Source organism: Ranitomeya imitator, chromosome 2, assembly GCF_032444005.1.
Source record: "Ranitomeya imitator isolate aRanImi1 chromosome 2, aRanImi1.pri, whole genome shotgun sequence".
NCBI lineage: Eukaryota > Metazoa > Chordata > Amphibia > Anura > Dendrobatidae > Ranitomeya > Ranitomeya imitator.
Genome location: NC_091283.1, coordinates 190,398,850 through 190,420,385, shown reverse-complemented (window position 1 = coordinate 190,420,385; position 21,536 = coordinate 190,398,850). Strand labels below are relative to the sequence as shown.

The 21,536-nt window shown below is 47.1% G+C and overlaps 1 protein-coding gene across 2 annotated transcripts in view; it reads left to right on the top strand.

The window, feature by feature from the left end:
- HCFC1 (host cell factor C1) overlaps positions 1-21,536 on the top strand; it is a 59,643-nt gene that overhangs the window by 12,339 nt on the left and 25,768 nt on the right. For both annotated transcript variants that reach the window (XM_069748402.1, XM_069748401.1), the window contains exons 2-12: positions 949-1,097; positions 1,435-1,595; positions 1,694-1,902; positions 3,415-3,499; positions 3,613-3,719; positions 3,833-4,012; positions 15,467-15,823; positions 15,900-16,060; positions 16,150-16,344; positions 16,596-16,820; positions 16,918-17,022. In XM_069748402.1, coding sequence (XP_069604503.1) covers positions 949-1,097; positions 1,435-1,595; positions 1,694-1,902; positions 3,415-3,499; positions 3,613-3,719; positions 3,833-4,012; positions 15,467-15,823; positions 15,900-16,060; positions 16,150-16,344; positions 16,596-16,820; positions 16,918-17,022 — 1,934 coding nt within the window. The remainder of the gene's footprint in view (positions 1-948; positions 1,098-1,434; positions 1,596-1,693; positions 1,903-3,414; positions 3,500-3,612; positions 3,720-3,832; positions 4,013-15,466; positions 15,824-15,899; positions 16,061-16,149; positions 16,345-16,595; positions 16,821-16,917; positions 17,023-21,536) is intronic.

Genomic DNA, 21,536 nt, shown 5'->3' with positions numbered 1-21,536 from the left:
TATACTCACCCTCCGTTGAAGTCCTGACCCTGTGTGCGGTGCACGCGGCAGCTTCCGGTCCCAGGTTTGGCATGGGTGCAGGACCTGTGATGACGTCGCGGTCACATGACTGTGACGTCATGGCAGGTCCTTATCGCATACCATCCTTGCCACCGGAACCTGCCGCTTGCATGGAGCGGTCACAGGAGTGTCGCGAGGAGCGGGAAAGGCGCCGGAATGTGAGTACCGTATATGATTTTTTTTTTTTAATTATTTTTAACATTAGATCTTTTTACTATTGAGGGCATCAATAGTAAAAAAGTTGGTCACATAGGGTTAATAGCAGCGTTAATGGAGTGCGTTACACGGCAGCATAACGCGGTCCATTAGCGCTGCCATTAACCCTGTGTGAGGGCTGACTGGAGGGGAGTATGGAGCGGGCAGTGACTGCGGGGAGGAAGGAGCGGCCATTTTCTTCCAGACTGTGCCTGTCACTGATTGGTCGCGGCAAAACAGCCACGATTAATCAGCGACTTGGATTTCCATGACAGACAGAGGCCGCGACCAATGAATATCCGTGACAGAAAGGAGGACAGACAGAAAGACGGAAGTGACCCTTAGACAATTCTATAGTAGATTGCCCTGTCAGTAAAGGCTTTCCTAGAAACCTGTCTGGTAACTTGGCCTTCTACACGGAGCTGCAGATCAATAAGTAGTTGCTTACTTTTAGAAATTCAGCCTCTGTAATGTATGGCGTAAATGCTTTATAATTTGCATTCAGCTTCAGGTCCGTTAATGTAGTTGACGAGGCTTTCAGGGGATAACTGAGCCATGATGGATTGTGGTGAGGAGTTGTGCAAAGTTGTGTCCAAATTAATGAGACCATGTCAGGAAAATTAGGGGTCCCGTTCATATATAGTAGACAAATCAGAATGTTGTTTTATCACTGCTTTATTCTTTGTTTTCTAGCAACCAATCAGTGGTTCATCCCTGCGGTGAGAGGCGATATTCCTCCAGGTTGTGCCGCCTATGGGTTCGTTTGTGACGGCACTCGACTTCTTGTCTTTGGAGGAATGGTGGAGTATGGAAAATACAGCAATGACTTGTATGAACTGCAGGTAATTGTATTATTATGTTTATTTTATTTTTATTTCTGGGATTTTTCAGATATGCTCGTTACTTTCTAGTTCACTAGCATAAACTTTTTCCTGTTGCTTTATAAGATGGAAATAATTTTTTTTACCAATGTGAAATGAAATATAATTTTGGTGACCGTAGGCATATGCACTGCCACCACCACCTTGGAGGCAACTGTCTAGCAGGCTATACCTGCTCCTCAAACACTGGGCAGTTTTAATTTTATCTTGGTGTCTGAAGGAGACCGACCCGACCAATACCAGTCATTCTGGAGCCTCTGGGCATCTTACTAAAAAGTTTCTACTTATTCATATGCAGGCAAGCAGGTGGGAATGGAAGAGATTGAAAGCAAAAGCGCCAAAAAATGGCCCTCCTCCATGTCCTCGCCTTGGACATAGCTTTTCACTAGTTGGGAGTAAATGTTACCTTTTTGGCGGATTGGCAAATGATAGCGAGGACCCAAAGAACAACATTCCCAGGTATATATATTTTTTAAACTAACACATACAACTCTCTCACCCATATGTTCCACTTGTGACATTAATTTTAATTTGTACATAAATTCTTTATTATAAAGGTATCTGAATGACCTCTACATACTGGAGCTCCGTCCCGGCTCCGGTGTTGTAGCGTGGGACATCCCCATAACATACGGCATACTCCCCCCTCCTCGAGAATCACATACTGCAGTGGTGTATACGGAAAGAGACAGCAAGAAATCCCGCCTGGTTATATATGGTGGAATGAGCGGATGTCGGCTCGGCGATCTCTGGATTTTGGATATAGGTGTGTTTTACATATTTACCTTCCATGACTACCTTTTTTTGTTGTTGTTGTTCCTCTGCAGACTTGGAGCAATGCTCCTTTTAAAGGGAACCTGTTGACTTATTTTGCCACTATAAGATGCGGCACTGCTTTTCGGGGCTTATCTACAGCATTCTATAATGCTGTAGATAAGCCCCCGGTCCGACCTGAAAGAGAAGAAAAACAAGTGTTATTATACTCACCCAGGGGTGGTCTGGTCCGATGGGTGTTGCAGGTCCTTCATCCTGCTTGCTTCTTGTTGCTCCTGTGCAGGTGTACTGATTTGCTCTGTAGAGGGCAGAGCAAAGTACTTCAGTGCGCAGGTGCCGGGAAAGGTCAGAGAGGCCCGGCGCCTGCGCACTGCAGTACTTTACGCTGCCGTCAATGGGGCAGATCAGTACGCCTGTGCAGAAGCGTGAGGAGAAGCAAGCAGGATAACATCGTATGAAGATTGGAGGCGCCAGGACCTGCGACACCCATCGGAGCGGACCGCCCATGGGTGAGCATAATAAAACATTTTTTTCTTTCAGGTCGGACCGGAGGCTTATCTACAGCATTTACAGAATGCTGTAGATAAGCCCCGAAAGACAGTGGTTGCATCTTATAGCGGCAAAACGAGGTGACGGGTTCCTTTAAAAGGGAATCTGTCATTGGATTCATGGTCCCCCGAAACAAGAACGGCATGATTCGAACACAGTCTGTGCAATTACAGCCACACCCTGCGATGTTAGTCTGTGGCTGACTTTACAAAGCATCAGAGCACTCGCTCTCATCACTAGTGTCTTCCTATACACACATGGGAGAGACTTTTCAATTCAACTGTAGCATGACTGGGAGACTACTACTTGACCAAGATATGTCGTCCCAGGCCAACTTTTTGACAGCATATCAGTAAAACATTACCTGGTTGCAATCGCAAACCACAGGCAGAATTAAAGGGAACCTGTCACCTGAATTTGGCGGGACCAGTTTTCGGTCATATGGGCGGAGTTTTTGGGTGTTTGATTCACCCTTTCCTTACCCGCTGGCTGCATGCTGGCCACAATATTGGATTGAAGTTCATTCTCTGTCCTCCGTAGTACACGCTTGCGCAAGGCAAGATTCCCTTTAACTTCTTGTGTAGTGCTTTTAGGCAACCTACTAGGCCAGATACCTGTGGCAGGTATGGAGTCTTTGAATGCTTGACTGCCACGGTAACCCATTGGTACCCCTCAAATGGTGTGGATGGCCAGACAGCTGAGATCCCCCTGTCAAACACCGTTTAATGTCACAGATGTGCTTTGGCTTCTAAAGGGTTAAACTACAGAGATCAGAGCTAGCTCTGATCTCGGCTGTTGTGGCGACTGCCGTGCAGCATTCTGCAGCTACACTTACCATCACCTTCTTTTTAGGATCATAAGTTTATTATCATGGAGAGATCACCCACTTATCAATAATGTCATTTAAGGGGTTAACATCCTGTAATTTTGTTGAAATGTTTGTGTTCCATTTTAGATACACTGACATGGAATAAACCCAATCTGAATGGCATCGCTCCTCTTCCTCGAAGTCTTCATTCTGCCACAACTATAAGTAACAAGTAAGCTAAAATTGTCTCTTGTTGTACTGTATTTTCTTTTGTTAATGCTGCATTGTTCTACATGTAACTTAATGAAAAATAAACAAAAAAAAATTTTTTTAATGAATTTCCAGGATGTATGTCTTTGGTGGCTGGGTGCCTTTAGTAATGGATGACGTCAAGGTAGCCACTCATGAGAAGGAATGGAAATGCACAAACACCCTTGCCTGTCTCAACCTCGGTACGTAATGTCAATGTGTTTTAAATGGCAACCACATGCGTTTTTTATTTCCCCGCAAATTTCAGATAGGTGTGTTTTAATTTAATTTTTTTTGCTCTCATTTTTCATTGTAGACTCTATGGCCTGGGAGCACATTGTGATGGATACGCTGGAGGATAACATTCCCCGCGCTCGTGCCGGCCACTGTGCTGTAGCAATTAACACACGTTTGTATATCTGGAGTGGACGAGACGGCTACCGTAAGGCCTGGAATAACCAAGTGTGTTGTAAAGACCTTTGGTACCTTGAAACAGGTAAATATATATTAGAAAGTTGTTTTTCTTGTTAAAACAATATTAAAAATACTTACAACTTTATATCTCTTTGTATTAAAACAAAAGCATGTGTAGGGTAGATGCAATGCTTTTTTTTTTTTTTTTTCCGTGGAGAATCAGTCCAGATAATTTTACTACTGCAACTAGTGGTACGGATGGGTCGCTTTAGAAAGGGAGAAAAAAGCCCTAAACCATTTGTATTACTTTTATTTGTGATATCAGATTAAAAAGGGGCATTATCCTTAGAGTAAGTGGCTAACCTACGGTTCACTGAGGAGAGGTCATGCCTGCTAAGACTCCCAGTAGTCCCAAGACCTGTAGAGCTCTGTCTTGAATGAATTACAGGAGCTTATTCTGGACCAACGCTGGATTAAAGGGGTTCTCAACTACTTTAAAACTGTTTCATGCCAACTGACACAGATAAGCACTATGCTAAATAGCTTGCTCTGTCATATCCTGCTGCAACCCGATTGTTTTAAACAATCTCCTGACTTCCTATGATGTCATGTTTGGGGCTCTGTAATCTGATGGGTGGGCATAGATTGTCTTGTGGGTGTTGGGGCTCAATTCAGCAGAGCTCACACTGCTTATGGGTGGGCAGGGCTTAATTCAGCAGAGCTCACACTGTTCCTGTGTATTGTGCTGGAGACCCAGCCCCCTCCCACTTTGTATCTAGAAAACAAATTATGTATAAATACATTCATATTTCTCCCCATCTAATCTATCTCTTTCTTTGAGGAGGAGTAGGGGATAATCTTTATTACTAGGGCTACTGTTATGGTGCTTTGTGCATTACTTATATTCCCTGTAATAATGTCCATTCAAAAGATGATTGCGTGTGACAATAAAGGAGGAATGAGTGGATTAGGTGGAGTTACTGGTCTGTGCTCAATACTGGCTTGCAACCCATCACAGGGGATCATGGGAAATGTAGTGAAGAAGTGACAGCTGATCTGGTGCCAGGGGTCAGGAAGTGAAGTAGAAATTTTATAATATTTTGGCAGAAAAGGTATATGGGGATTTTTAGGGGCATTAGCCTTTAACCCCTTTCTGCCATTGGACGTACTATTCCGTCCATGTGGGGTGGGCCCTACTTCCCGTGGACGGAATAGTACGTCCAGCGCGATCAGCCGCGCTCACGGGGGGAGCGCGGCCAATCGCGGTCGGGGGTCAGCTGACTATCGCAGCTGACATCCAGCACTATGTGCCAGGAGCGGTCACGGACCGCCCCCGGCACATTAACCCCCAACACACTGCGATCAAACATGATCGCAGTGTTCCGGCGGTATAGGGAAGCATCGCGCCGTGAAGGGGCTCCCTGCGTGCTTCCCTGAGACCCTCGGAGCAACACGATGTGATCCTTACCACCTCCTCCCTGCAGTAGGCCCGGATCCAACATGGCCGCGGGGCGGCATCCGGGTCCTTCAGGGAGGTGGCTTCACAGTGCCTGCTCAGAGCAGGCGCCGGGAAGCCTCCTTGAGTGCACGTCAGATCGCTGATCTGACACAGTGCACAGCAAAGTGTCAGATCAGCGATCTGTCACATTACTGTGATGTCCCCTCCCCCCGGGGCAAAGTAAAAAGTAAAAAAAAATAAAAAATAAAATACAAAATTTCCTAAATAATAATAAAAAAAATAATTGTTCCAATAAATACATTCCTTTATCTAAATAAAAAAACAAACAAAAGTACACATTCAGTATCGCCGCGTCCGTAACGACCCGACCTATAAAACTGTCCCACTAGTTAACCCCTTCAGTGAACACCGTAAAAAATAAAAAAAAGAGGCAAAAAACGCTTTATCATACCGCCGAACCAAAAGTGGAATAACACGCGATCAAATAGACAGATGTAAATAACCATGGTACCGCTGAAAACGTCCTCTTGTCCCGCAAAAAACAAGCCGCCAGACAGCATCATCAGCGAAAAAATAGTTATAGTCCTCAGAATAAAGCGATGCAAAAATAATTTTTTCTATAAAATAGTTATCGTATAAAAGCGCCAAAACATAAAAAAAATAATATAAATGAGGTATCGCTGTAATCGTACTGACCCGAAGAATAAAACTGCTTCATCCATTTTACCAAACGCGGAACGGTATAAACTCCACCCCAGAAGAAATTCATGAATAGCTGGTTTTTAGTCATTCTGCCTCACAAAAATCGGAATAAAAAGCGATCAAAAAATGTCACGTGCCCGAAAATGTTACCAATAAAGATGTCAACTCGTCCCGCAAAAAACAAGACCTCACATCATCACATGACTCTGTGGACCAAAATATGGAAAATTATAGCTCTCAAAATGTGGTAATGCAAAAAATATTTTTTGCAATAAAAAGCGTCTTTTAGTGTGTGACGGCTGCCAATCATAAAAATCCGCTAGAAAAGTAAATCAAACCCCCCTTCATCACCCCCTTAGTGAGGGAAAAATTAAATTTAAAAAATGTATTTATTTCCATTTTCCCGTTAGGGTTGGGGCTAAAGTTAGGGTTAGGGTTTGGAAAACATTTACGGTTGGGGTTAGGGGTGTGTCAGGGTTAGGGGTGTGGTTAGGGTTACCGTTGAGATTAGGGTTAGGGGTGTGTTTGGATTAGGGTTTCAGTTATAATTGGGGGTTTTCCACTGTTTAGGCACATCAGGGGCTCTCCAAACGCGACATGGCGTCCGATCTCAATTCCAGCCAATTCTGCGTTGAAAAAGCAAAACAGTGCTCCTTCCCTTCCGAGCTCTCCCGTGTGCCCAAACAGGGGTTTACCCCAACATATGGGGTATCAGCATACTCAGGACAAATTTAACAACTTTTGGGGTTCAATTTCAACTGTTACCCTTGGGGAAAAATACAAAACTGGGGGCTAAAAAAATAATTTTTGTGGAAATAAAGATTTTTTTTATTTTTCACTTCTCTGCGTTATAAACTGTAGTGAAACACTTGGAGGTTCAAAGTTCTCACAACACATCTAGATAAGTTCCTTGGGGGGTCTAGTTTCCAATATGGGGTCACTTGTGGGGGGTTTCTACTGTTTAGGTACATCAGGGGCTCTGCAAATGCAACGTGATGCCTGCAGACCAGTCCATCTAAGTCTGCATTCCAAATGGCGCGGCTTCCCTTCCGAGCTCTGCCATGCGCCCAAACGGTGGTTCTCCCCCCCCCCCCCCCCCCCCACCCCGCCCACATATTGGGTATCCGCGTACTCAGGACAAATTGGACAACAACTTTTGGGGTTCAATTTCAACTATTACCCTTGAAAAAATACAAAACTGGGGGCTAAAGAATTTTTGTGGAAAAAATGATTTTTTATTTTTAGGGCTCTCCATTATAAACTTCTGTGAATCACATAATAATAATAATAATAATAATAATAATCTTTATAGCGCCAACATATTCCGCGGTGCTTTACAGTTTAACAGTTTCAAACACAACAGTCCTAAGTAACAACGTTAACAATACAATAATTAAAGCGAAATAAGACAACCCTGCTGGTGAGAGCTTACAATCTACAATGAGGTGGGGGAGATACAAAGCACAGGTGTGTATTTACAATGATGGTCCAGCCATCTTCAGGGGTGGGGGATAGATGGAGATAGTGAGTGGGCTACACACACACAAACATAACATGACTTTGATTACTGAATGTGATAGGCTGCTCTGAACAAATGTGTTTTGAGCGAGCGCTTAAAACTATGCAAATTGTGGATGGTCCAAATATCTTGAGGTAGAGCATTCCAGAGGATTGGCGCAGCGTGGGAGAAGTCTTGGAGTCGGGAGTGGGAGGTACGGATTAGTGCAGAGGTTAGTCGAAAGTCATTTGCAGAGCGCAGCAGTCGGCTAGGCCGATAGACCGAAATGAGGGAGGAGATGTATGGGGGTGCCGCACTGTGGAGAGCTTTGTGAGTGAGTACTTTCAAATGTATCCTGTAATGAATATGCAGCCAGTGTAATGACTGGCGAAGAGCGGACGCGTCCGAGTAATGACTAGCCAAATGGATGACCCTGGCTGCTGCATTAAGGATAGGCTGGAGAGGGGAAAGTCGAGTAAGGGGGAGGCCAATTGGTAGAGCATTACAGTAGTCCAGGCGGGAGTGGATCAGGGCGACAGTGAGGGTTTTTGTTTCCATGGTGAGAAAAGGGCGGTTTCTGGAGATGTTCTTTAGGTGTAAGCGACACGAGCGGGCAAGAGATTGTATATGGGAGGTGAAGGAGAGATCGGAGTCAAACATAACACCCAGACAGCGCGCCTGCTGCCGGGGTGTTATGGTGCCACCCACGGAGAAGGGAATTGTCAGATTTAGGGAGGTTAGTAGATGGCGGGAGCAGAAGTTCAGTTTTGGAGAGGTTGAGTTTCAGATAGAGGGCAGACATGATGTTGGAGACTGCAGACAGTCAGTGGCGTTCTGTAGTACAGCGGGGGTAAGGTCAGGGGATGACGTGTATAGTTGTGTGTCATCAGAATAAGGATGATACTGAAAGCCAAATCTGCTGATGGTCTGTCCAATTGGGGCTGTGTAGAGAGAGGAGAAGGGGGCCAAGGACTGAGGCCGATTCAGCGATGTCAGTGGGTGATCCAGCGACGAAATAAGGTGCTGGCCTTCTAGCTCCGACCAGCGATGTCACAGCAGGATCCTGATCGCTGCTGCGTGTCAAACACAACGATATCGCTATCCAGGACGCTGCAACGTCACGGATCGCTATCGTTCTCGTTGTAATGTTGTTCAGTGTGAAGATACCTTAAGGCGATCCTTAGAAAGCAGCTCCCACAGCCTGAGAAAAAATTCGCTAATAGCAAATATCTGGAGACGAGGTACCCCTTCCCACAGAAGGATACCAAGGAATGGACAGATGCACCCGAAGTGGACCCCACCAGTCTCTAGACTAGCAGCACAGACCCTCCTTTCACTGCCAAATGGCTCAACCCTCAGGGATGCAGCAGACCGGCAGGTAGAACGCATTGCTCGTTCAATTTTTGAGGCTGCGGGGGCATCCCTGGCTCCTGCGTTCGCTTCAGTTTGGGCTGCCAAGGCCATTCTGGCCTGGGCCAAAAATTTACAAGCTGGCCTCCAAGCACCCGCTCCTGAGCTGTCGGACCAAGCGGTTCAAATAGCAGTCGTAGCAGATTACATGCTTCATGCAGCTCTGGATTCAGCAAGGGGTGTAGCGGGGATAGCATCAAACGCCATCACAATTCGGCATATCCTCTGGCTGCGGGAATGGAAAACGGATGCAGCCTCAAAGTCCCTCACGCACCTCCCCTACCTCAGTGGGCGACTTTTTGGTGAACAGTTGGACACGATGATATCCAACGCCACCGGGGGTAAGAGTACCTCTCTTCCCCAACTGAAACCTACAAGAAGCGTAACCAAACTCGATTCCGATCCTTTCGGAATTCTTCGAGCTGGTCCGTCTCGCGTCCACAACAAAATCGTAACCGTTCCCCACGCAGGGACAACTCACGATCGATGCAAAGGTTGGACAAGACCTGGCAGTCAAAAGCAGGCCAGTCTAAGCCCATAGGAGGAAAATCTCACTTTCTACTCATCATTACTCACGGACTCCGGAAGACACCACACCCGTAGGCGGCCGACTTTTGCTCTTTCATCAAGTCTGGCTGCCTATTACAGAACACAGGTGGGTCAGGGAACTAGTATCTTCCGGATACAAGATAGAGTTCACCTCCAACACACCGGACCGATTCTTCCTTTCTGTCCCCCCAAAACCACCGGCCAAGGCTCGTGCCTTCCAAAAAGCAGTCTCCTCGCTTTTTCAAGCAGGAGTCATAGTACCGGTCCCCACGGCTGAGCGCTTCCGAGGGTTCTACTCCAATCGATTCGTAGTCCCCAAGAAAGGAGGCAGTGTGCAGCGAGCCCATATTGGACCTAAAACAACTCAACAAATATCTACGGGTCCGTCACTTACGCATGGAGTCTCTTCGGTCCATCATTGCGTCCATGGTGAAGGGAGAATATCTCGCCTCCATAGACATACAGAACGCATACCTGCATATACCAATTGCACCTGCCCATCAGAGGTTTCTCAGGTTCGTAATCGACCAGGACCACTACCAGTTCGTGGCTCTCCCGTTCGGACTCGCCACAGCTCCCAGAGTGTTTAACAAAGTCATGGCAGCCACCATGGACGTCCTGCACTCCAGAGGCATAGTAGTCATTCCATACTTGGACGATCTACTCAGCAAGGCTTCAACCTTCAAGGACTGCGAGCTCTGCGTCTCAATTACAATCGACACTGAGTCGCATGGGCTGGTTGGTCAACTTACAAAAATCATCACCAACCCCGAGTCAGTCTCTGACATTCCTGGGAATGCTATTCAACACGTCCAGGGGTCTAGTGCTCCTTCCCAAGGACAAGGCACTGGCTCTTCGTCTTGGAGTTCGCACCCTCCTCCGCAAACCCCCTCGATCTCCGGTTTGCCATGAGAGTCCTCGGCAGGATTGGGGGCAATAGAAGCCGTCCCATTTGCCCAGTTTCGTCTCAGGCCTCTCCAACTAGCTATCCTCAAGTCCTGGGACAAAAACTCTTTCTCTCTCGACAGGGAGTTCCGGCTAACGTTGTCAACCAAGAAGTCCCTGCACTGGTGGCTCAAGCCAACCTCGCTAGCAAAGGGGAAATCCTTTCTCACAGGTCAATGGAAGGTTCTGACCACCGATGCGAGCCTGACGGGTTTGGGGTGCAGTGCACCTACACCACAGGGCAAGTGGTCCCCAGTGGAAGCGACCGTGCCCATCAACATCCTGGAAATTCATGCCATCCTCCTGGCATTGAGGGCTTTTCATCACTTACTGGCAGCCTCTCGCATCAGAATACAGTCAGACAATGCAACGGCTGTGGCATTTGTGAATCACCAAAGGGGGACCCGCAGTACCCAGGCAATGCGAGAAGTGTCACATATCCTCCACTGGGCAGAGGACACAGGGTCTGTTCTCTCGGCCGTCCACATTCCAGGTGTGGACAACTGGGAAGCAGACTTCCTCAGCCGACAAGTAATAGACTCGGGAGAGTGGTCTTTCCATCCGGAAAATTTTTCGCCAGATTTGCCATCGCTGGGGGACCCCGGATGTGGACCTAATGGCATCCCACTTCAATGCCAAGGTCTCCAACTTCATGGCCAGAACACACGATCCGCGGTCGCTCGGAGCAGACGCGCCAGTTCCAGCTTCTGTACATTTTTTCACCTATCCCCCTGATATCCTGGGTGGTAAGGAAGATCAAACAAGAGGGAGTTCCAACCATCCTAATTGCACCGGACTGGCCCAGACGTACATGGTACACCGGCATTGTGCAACTTACAGTAGACACCCCTGGCGTCTCCCCGACCTCCCCGATCTTCTATCACAAGGCCCGTTCTACCACCAGAACTCAGGGGCTCTCAATTTGACGGCGTGGCCCTTGAGACCTGGGTTCTAACCCAGGCAGGGCTCTCGCCGGACGTCATTGGAACCATGATCAGGGCACGGAAGCCAGCCTCTGCCAAGATCTATTACCGTACCTGGAAAGCTTTCTTTACCTGGTGCGAATCTCGTGGCCAGACTCCACTCCCTTATTCCTTATCCAAAGTACTTTGGTTTTCTCCAATTGGGTCTGGAGGCCAGGCTGTCCCTGGGCTCGCTTAAGAGCCAGGTGTCAGCCCTCTCAGGGCTTTTTCAAAGGCGCGTTGCTACCAAGCCGCAAGTAAGGACGTTTCTTCAGGGGGTTTCCTGATTGGTTCCCTCCTACAGACGACCACTAGAAACGTGGGACCTCAACCTGGTCCTGACAGCATTTGCAGGAACCACCCTTCGAACCCCTTAAGGAGGTCCCGCTCCGACTTCTATCCCAGAAGGTGGTTTTCCTGGTGGCAATCACCTCGCTAAGCAGGGTGTCTGAACTGTCAGCACTCTCCTACAGACGGCCCTTCCTGGTTTTTTCACCAGGACAAGGTAGCTCTCCGTAAGGTCCCATCCTTCCTTCCGAAGGTTGTGTCCCACTTCCACCTCAATGAGGAAATTTCACTGCCATCCTTTTGTCCGGTTCATAGAGTGGAGAAGGCTCTGCATACGCTTGACCTTGTCAGGGCATTGCGTATATATGTGTCTAGGACTGCGTCCTTCCGGAGGTCTGATTCTTTTCCTCCTTTCGAAAGGCGGCCACAAAGGTCTGCCAGTTTCCAAAGCTACCCTTGCCAGGTGGATCAAATCCACCATACTTGATGCCTACCGCCTTAAGAATTCTCTTCCAGCTGGTATCACGGCACACTCTACACGGGCGGTAGGGGCCTCCTGGGCCATTCGGCACCAGGCTTCGCCACAACAAGTGTGTAAGGCGGCCACTTGGACTAGCCTACACACGTTTACTAAACACTACAGGGTTCATACCCAGTCCTCAGCGGACACGAGCCTGGGTAGATGTGTTCTGCAGGCGGCGGTGCCCCAAGTGTAGCGGCCCGTCTGCACAATATTCGTCCATTGCTTCCCCCCCCCAGGAAATGCTTTGGGACGTCCCATGGTCCTGTGTCCCTCAATGAGGCGACAGCGTAAAGGATATTTTTGTATACTCACCGTAAAATCTTTCTCTTGGCCTCTAATTGGGGGACACAGCTCCCACCCTGTTGCCCTTCTGGGCCGTTGTTACTGTAGAGTTCTCATATTGTTTGCTTGAGCTTGTACATAGTTGCCTTCTTATAGGCATGGTTATGTTATTCATGTCACGTTCCTCCTACTGCTTTTGCACAAAATTGGAGAAGGCTGACGCCGTCCAGGGGTGTATACTGCAGAGGAGGAGCCACGGTTAATTTTTTTTTTCAGATTATGCATAGTCGCCTCCTAGTGGACAGCAGCATAACACCCATGGTCCTGTGTCCCCCAATTAGAGGCTAAGAGATTTTACGGTGAGTACACAAAAATCTCCTTTTCTCCTGTTACCCTTGGTAAAATAAAACAAATTGGAGCTGAAGTAAATTTTTTGTGAAAAAAAGTTAGTTAATTTTCATTTAAACATTCCAAAAATTCCTGTAAAACACCTGAAGGGTTAATAAACTTCTTGAATGTGGTTTTGAGCACCTTGAGGGGTGCAGTTTTTAGAATGGTGTCACACTTGGTTATCTTCGATCATATAGACCCCTCAAAATGACTTCAAATGAGAGGTGGTCCCTAAAAAAAAAAAAAAATTGGTGTTGTCAAAATGAGAAATTGCTGGTCCACTTTTAACCCTTATAACTCCCTGACAAAAAAAAATTTTGGTTCCAAAATTGTGCTGATGTAAAGTAGACATGTGGGAAATGTTACTAATTAAGTATTTTGTGTGACATATCTCTGATTTAATTGCATAAAAATTCAAAGTTGGAAAATTGTGAAATTTTCAAAATGTTCGTTTTTTTCACAAATAAACGCAGGTAATATCAAAGAAATTTTACCACGATCATAAAGTACAATGTCACAAGAAAATAATGTCAGAATCACCGGGATCCATTGAAGCGTTCCAGAGTTATAACCTCATAAAGGGACAGTGGTCAGAATTGTAAAAATTGGCCTGGTCCTTAACGTGCAAACCACCCTTGGGGGTAAAGGGGTTCAAGGGAACCTGTCACCCCGTTTTTTGAGATATAAATACTGTTAGAGATCGCGGCGGCCATTTTCCCAAAGCCGAGTTTGCATCTCGGCTTTGGGAAAATGGCCGCCGCGATCTCTTGTGCGCACGCGCGGCATCCCGCGGCCATTTTCCTGAAGCCCCGTGCAGCAGAGCACTCGATCTGCGCACGCGCGGCCCCAGGAAGATGGCCGCCCCCACCAACGAAAGGGATGACAGCGCAGATCGCGCGCTGCTTGTTCACGTGCCCACAGTGGATTAGTCACTTCAACATGCGGACACCACTACGCCACCAACGTAAAGCTGAGGAAGAACCAGCGCTGTGAACACGCCCTCCCGACCTGACCAGCCTGATTGACAGGCAAAAACGGCGACTTTGGTAAGTTATTTCTCAGCATAGGTGGGGAATCGGGGTACACTACATACACTATAGTAACACACAGCGCAGGCCCTATTTAACAGTATTTATATCTCAATCTCAAAAAACGGGGTGACAGGTTCCCTTTAAACATACATGGTGCAACCAGTAACTGAGTCAGGATAGTAGACAATCTCTTTAACTCTGGGACTGCCAGAAATAGAGGACCACTGTATGTGGCGCATTTGGAGCATACACTTCACTCCATTCAAGCCAGCTTTCAGAGCCTGGTTCTCGGGATCTCTGGGGGTTCTAGTGATTAGGAAGTTGTCTCCTATTTTGGATGAATATTTAAAGGGTTATTTCCATATTCATAAATAAGCATTGTTGGATAGCGGTTATAGATACAAGCAATTTACTGCTTCTTGAAATTTTCTCCCGTTTTTGAGATAAACATTTTTATATATATATATATATATATATATATATATATATATATATATATATATATATATATATATATATATATATATTATTATATATATATATATATATTATTATATATATATATATATATATATATATATATATTATTATATATATAATATTATATATATATTACACAATTCGTTGCCTCAGAGACCGACCATTCTGCGAGATGACAGCAGAATATGCCCTCCTGTTTTATTTATTTTTTGAGCATATAAACAATGTTTTGAAGCTGGTCAAGAGCCCGCGTTTTCCTCTTAAACCTGGCCAGCTTCAGAGCAGCGTTTGCAAGCTAGACTCCAGCAGTGCTCGGTCACCTAGGCTTTAAGTTGTAAACTAAAGTGTTTAATATTCCATGAATGGTTGCAAATTGTGAAAGTGCTTGGTTTTACAAGCACTATCCAATAATACCCATCTTTGAAGATGGAACAACCCTTTAACTTATTCTTTTAAGTTGTTATCCTCAGTTTCTTGGTCTCGGCCTCCAAAAAAACAAAACACGTTCTTAAATGATGGAAATCTGACAATCGTCTGATCTCTGCTCTGGCTGCTGTAGGGATTCATATAAAGGTTATGTTAGTAACTAGTGATGAGTAAACATGCTCCGTTACGATGTTATTCAAGCATACTTGAGTGCTAAGCGGGTGTCCTAGGCGTGCTCGAATAATATGTTAAGTCCCTGCAGTTGCATGTCTCGCGGCTGTTCGACAGCTGTAACACATGCAGGGATTTCCTTTTTGTTAGGCAATCCATGCATGTGTTGTTGCTGTCGAACAGCCATGAGACATGCAGGTGCGGCGACTGAACATATTATTCGAGCACGCCTAGGGCACTCGGTTAGCACTCAAGCATGCTCGAATAACACCTTATCTGAGCACTTTCGCTGATCACTATTAGTAACGGCTTGCAAAAGGGATTTAGTCAATGCGCATTAAAAACAGTCGGGGAACCTGTCAGGTTCCCTTCTTAATTTGTCATTGTCCTCAAGCTAAAACGCAACTTTGTCTTTCACAGAAAAACCTCCAGCGCCTGCTCGTGTTCAGTTAGTTAGAGCAAATACCAACTCTCTGGAAGTCAGCTGGGGTAGTGTATCGACGGCAGACAGCTATCTGCTGCAACTTCAGAAATATGACATCCCGGCTGCCGCTGCAGCAATGTCGCCGGCCAATCAAGTTCCGTCTGTGCCAGTGAATCCGCCCAAGAGTCCAGCTCCTGCTGCCGCTGCACCTGTGGCGGTCCAGCCTGTAGCTCACACCGGCATTACCCTGGTACCTCAACCTGCCTCTGTGCCTCCTACCACAGCCACAATACAGGTCTTGCCCACAATTCCTGGGAGCCCAATTGCTGTTTCTGCTGCTCCACGTCCTCAAGGTAAATTCTTTCTCTACAATGATATTAGCAGGCGCGTCAGGTCCACGGACAAAACTTAATAAGTGTTTTCTTTCAGCTGTCCCAGCTGTTTTAAAGGTTGGTGCACCCCAGCAAACATTGAGTACCCCTCTCGTTACTGTTCGGCCAGCTACACAAATTGGGAAAACACCGGTAACTGTCACATCTCTTCCTCCTGGCGTGCGGATGGTGGTCCCCGCCCAAAGTGCACAAGGAGCTGTAAGTGTTTGTCTATTCTTGCAGTTTTAGGATTTTAATCTATTGATAATTTTGCTTTGACCTGTGTTGGGAATTTTTCTCTTTTCCAGACTATTGGTGGAAGCCAACCCATGAGCGGCATGGCGGCTCTCGCTGCAGCAGCTGCTGCTACACAGAAGATCCCGCCTTCCTCTGCGCCAACAATGCTGAGCATGCCTGCCGGGACCACCATGGTCAAATCTGTTGCCATGTCTTCTGCCAGTACACTCCCAACAACGGTGAAAGTGGCGTCCTCTCCACTCATGGTAAGTAGTTATGGAAGTAGACTGGCCCTTATTTTATTTTTATTTTTTTAAGCTAGACATTGGGAATGACGGTGGATTTGAGATGATCTAGTGGCCTACTCTGTTATAATTTATATTGGGGGTATTGATTGTCACTTGTCTCGTTGTCTTGTTAATAGTATTTAGGTGGCATGGTATATGCCCTGATACTTGTATCCATAATTCTATTATATGTATGTGATGGTTTTAATGGCTCAAACCTTCACCCACAGGTCAGTAATCCGGCCACACGCATGTTGAAAACTGCAGCAGCTCAAGTTGGCACTTCAGTCTCGTCTGCAGCCAATGCCCAGAATCGTCCGATCATTACTGTCCATAAGTCGGGGACCGTCACAGTTGCTCAGCAAGCACAGGTCGTAACCACAGTAGTAGGCGGTGTCACAAAGACTATCACTCTTGTTAAGAGTCCGATTTCTGTGCCTGGTGGCAGCACCTTGGTAAATGTTATTTATTTATTTTTTCTAAAAGGAAAAAAAAATATTAGTGTGTTAAGGGTGGACTGACATGTATTTTTAATTTAATTTCGCCCTTCAGATTTCAAATCTGGGTAAAATGATGTCTGTAGTCCAAACCAAACCAGTCCAGACCTCCGCAATAACAGGACAGGCCTCTTCTGGGCCTTTAACCCAGATTATTCAGGTAACGTGTTTACTAACAAAGTAGGAATATCACATTTCCTTTTCCAAAGTGTTAAATATTTTTTAAAAAAATAATTCCCTTTTTCTCTATCGCCTCATTAGGGGACAGGGGAAACCATGGGTGTATGCTGCTGCCACTAGGAGGCTGACACTATGCAAATAAAAAAGTTAGCTCCTCCTCTGCAGTGTACACCCCACCGACAGGAAGTACGATATTCAGTTTAGCTTAGTGTCAGTATGAGGTGGACACGGGTCTCTCATTAGGCCCTCATCTACCTCAATGTGCGTCGTTTCTTTTCAGGTTTCCGGAGGGATGCAGGGTGAACAGTCACACCTGTACTCCCACAAAGAGACTGAGTACGGCGTGTTTTGCCACCCCGTATCCTCATACGTCTAGTCGGCAGGACCCCAGCCCCTAACACAGAAGCGTGTTCAGGTGATTCGATCGTCGGTCCTGCTAAAGTCTCCCACCCACTCGCCCACCAGAGCCTGTCGGTTGGAGGAGACACGGATGTCCCACAGGATTTTCGGACGTCCGATCTATCACGGATAAGGAGGTATTTCTTTCTCTCAAGAAGATAAGAAGTTTAAAAAAAAAATCCTTGTTTTAATAGAGGGCAATAGGTTTCTATCCCCTTTAATTCACTTGTACCCTTGCTTTTAGGGCCATCCACTCCGCTCCCTGTGTTCCGGCGGTCACCATTTGTACTCTAGGTCCCGGCTTTTCTCGGGCCTAGAAGCAGCATGGGCCATTGGGGGTTCTTTCCTTAAATGTGGGGGTATTTGGGGCACTAATCTTTCTTCCAACGCTTTTTAAGGCGCTCCGTGCCGCTCCCCCATGCTTCGGCGGTTACCAGCCATAATCTAGGTCCCGGCTTCTCTCGGGCCTAGTTGCGGCGTTGGCTCCGCCCCCCCTTTCTTCCTGCACTTCGGGCGGTCTTTTCTCCCGCCCGCCGCTTGTTGTTTCCTTCCGGAACCGCCCCCTCAGCTTCATTGAAGCCGGCGCCATGTTTTCCCCTACCCGGACCTGGTGCTTGGCTTCACCCCCCCTTCCCTGCGTCTCAGGCGGGCTTCCCTTATGCCCGTCGCTTGTTTCTTCCTTTCGGGCCCGCCTCCTCTCTCTGCTCCATTTTTCTACTTGGAGCCAGCGTTTGGTTCCGCCCCTCTCCGGCTTCAGAGACACTTTTGCACCCTCGGTCCCTGTCAGTCTTCTTGGGGTTGCCCCTTTTTCCGGCTTGTGGATCCGGACGATGGCCTTCTTCCTGCGGGACCTACATCTTCAGCGCTAATGGCCCTACAGCCTGGCAGCAGAACATCTCCTGGCACCTGGACCCAGAAGGCAGCACTTGATCCAGGTAACAGACGGAGTACAAAGTATAAGCCAGACACTGCAGGATACAGTTTGTACGGGCAACTCTATCTGTAGGCTCAGTTATTACTGAGAGTCACCATCATTCCTATTGGGGCTGGTGAAATAAGTGCTCTGGAGTCACTAGTGCAATGAATACGCCGGAGTAGTGCAGTCGCTCATATAAGTGCTCTACAGCCGGGCAGTCACTTGGGTAATAGGTACTATAGAGCAGTGCAGTGACTGGTCTACTAAATGCTCTGGAGCAATGCAGTAGCTCATATAATGAGTGCTCTAGAACCAGGCAGTCAACAGCAACAGGTATTGCAGTTTCTCCCCAAGCTCTGCACCCTCCACAGTGAGAGGGGCCTTTATAAGTTCTGCCATATACCGTTTGCTCTGTAGAATTTTCTCTTGCAGTCTCCTTTCAGAGAGTTCTGCTACGTCACACTGCTGTTGTGAATTTTCTGCTATTACATGAGTTCAGCGGAGCATGGCAACAGGCCCCCTCCCTGCATCTCAACGCAGTCCTGTCGTGATGCTAGTGTTACTTTACAAGCAGAGATGAGCTGCGTCTACCCCTTCACGATTGCACTGTTGGGGGATCAACTTCCAGCTGTGTAAGTCTGTATTCTCCACCATGTCTGCCGTGGCTCAGTGGATAAAGAAGCGGATCACAAATCGCAGGCCCAAGGGTTTTAACCCAGGTGCACAACAGAGAGTTTAGTCTCCCTCTGATTACAAGCCTACAGCTCGGCCTTCCTGAGAACTGACTGTACAGTATATGCTTCAGGACAGGCTTCGTGTTGCAGCCTTCTACACGTGAAACGATTATTCTGCCTAATGCCGTCAGGTATCCAGACCTAGACCGCAACACAGAATTGGCTCTCTCTGATACCCTTCTCCAGGGTTCCCTCCACGCTAAAGTCGCAGGATACTGAGAGACGATCGCAGTAGTACTCTTTCCGTTATCCAGGTTGTTGACGAACCACCTACCAGGTACAGTAGGGTACTTTGGAACTGTCGTAGTTTGTGGATTACACTGGCCTTGGGTTGACTGCTGCAGTGGTACCGGTATTCTGTACGGTATCAGATCTGTGCCTTGATCTTCACGCACCACTTTCCAGGTACAGTACGGTATTTGACACTGTCGTTTTCTTCAACGGATAAGACGTGTCTGGGATTGACCACTGCATTGGTCCTGGCATTCTGTACTGTATTCAGGTAAGTCAGACGTACTCTCCTATTCCTCCCGTTCCATTGCAGCAGTACTCTGCCCGCTTGCCAGGTTTTAGATGTCATCTTCCAGACACATTTAGTCAATACCTGCCGTCTCTCCAGTGGTTTAGACGTGCCCGAGATACTGCATTGGTCCTGCTCTTTTGCCCCAGAGTCAGGTGAGTCAGAAACACTCATAGAGAGGTGCCCGGTATCCATCACTTCTGGCTGGCTGCCGCAGCGGTTACAGTCCGCTTTCAGGTGAGTCAGAGGCGCAACTTTTACCATGTGTTTCAAGGTCAATAACGTCTGTGGTCTATTAACAGTTAAACAGAAGATCTACCACGTACCACAAGGTGGACCTCAGTGCCACAGGGTGGACCGCAGTGGCAGCATAAGTGGCCTGTCCACTTTCAGGTAGGTCGGACACGCTGGTGTCAGGTACCGACTGGTCGCTGTTTTTCTTCGGCCACGCACTGGGCCTTAATTACGTGTTGCTCCCCAGGGGCCTTCCTCTCCATCTGGTTATTCGGGCCTACCACTACCTTTCCAGTGGGTCAGTTACAGTGCTGTCCGAGGTCTATCTGCACTATCCAGTGCGTTACTCCTATCCTATATGATTTACAGTAGTATACGTTCAGGCTGTCTCTTACGGAGTCAGAGCTCATATAATACCTTGACTCATGATTGTTCACTGCACTATTCTAGGGGTCTTTGAACTACCTCAATACAGAGCTTCCATTTTATGTGTCAGCACTTACATTTTCTTTTTTACAGACACTGTATTAAACCTCGAGCAGCTCCAGGTTTTTATTTCCGACCGTGGCAGGAACAGGTTCTCCCACCTCGGATAGGAATTGGATCTTGCTCTGTGCAAAAATCGTCCAGTGTTGAAGGCTGCTCCACGCCTGGATCAGATCATGGGGTTTTGGTGATAATACGTTCCTTCCTTCAGCAGGATTCGTATCCTTTTCACCGTTATTCTCGTTTGTGTGGTGTCTTATACCTAGGTAAGAAGATCCACACGCTAGAACCCTCTCCCCGTTCCAGAGGGATCGGATAGGGTCACCCATGTCGTCATGGGTTAGGATCTTCCTTTTGGCAGTCAGGTTTCTTTCTGAGGCCTATGTACTCCTTCCTAGGGCCAACTTCCCATGGAATTGACATTCTCCAGGTTTTCCATGGACTCTCCTTTGACTGCTCATATCCGATTGTGCCTATCAATGCCCATCTTGTCTGCATTTTCCATAGTCCCTGTTAACCACCTTCATCCCCCGTGCGCTTAAGTTTAGCTTCCTGATGGATCTGAGTCTGCGGAATCTTCCGGTAGTCTCCGTTCTATCTACTTAGACGGGCAACAGGTGGTCTCTTCAGACGGTTCTCCCTTTCTGAGCCGTTTGTTGATGTAGCAGAGCCTACATTGCTGGGTTGAGATCCAAGGTTTCACCCGAGGTCCCCTTCAGTACGTCTTCAGCGTTTGCTCTCTAGCAGGTCCTCAGTACCCTACTCTCAAGTCCTTTCTTGTCATTTCAATTTAATGGTCTTTTCTGGGGTTTCTCTTGGAATCCTTAGTCCAGCTGTTCCAAAGAGGGAAGCGTCTCGGTTTCCTATATTCCCTCTCTTCTGAACTTACTGCGAGCTGACCTCTTCTCAGTCTCTGGACCCTCCGGTTTCCAGATTTTCCACCAATAGTCCTCCTCTCCCAGAGAGAGCATCCCTCAAGGATACCAACGGCAGACTATTAGTCCATGGTGAAGTCGTCCATTGAAGTGTCCGCCGCTACATTGTGCCCTGCCTTTGTCTCCCTTGCGGACTAATTTACTCTTGCAAGGAAGTACATGGTATCCGCCCTCGCGGATGCCACTGCAGGTGCTGCTTGGACATCCAGCAATCTGGTGCCCATCCGAAGGAACCTTTTGATTAAGGCGTGGCAGGACTTGTCCTCTTCT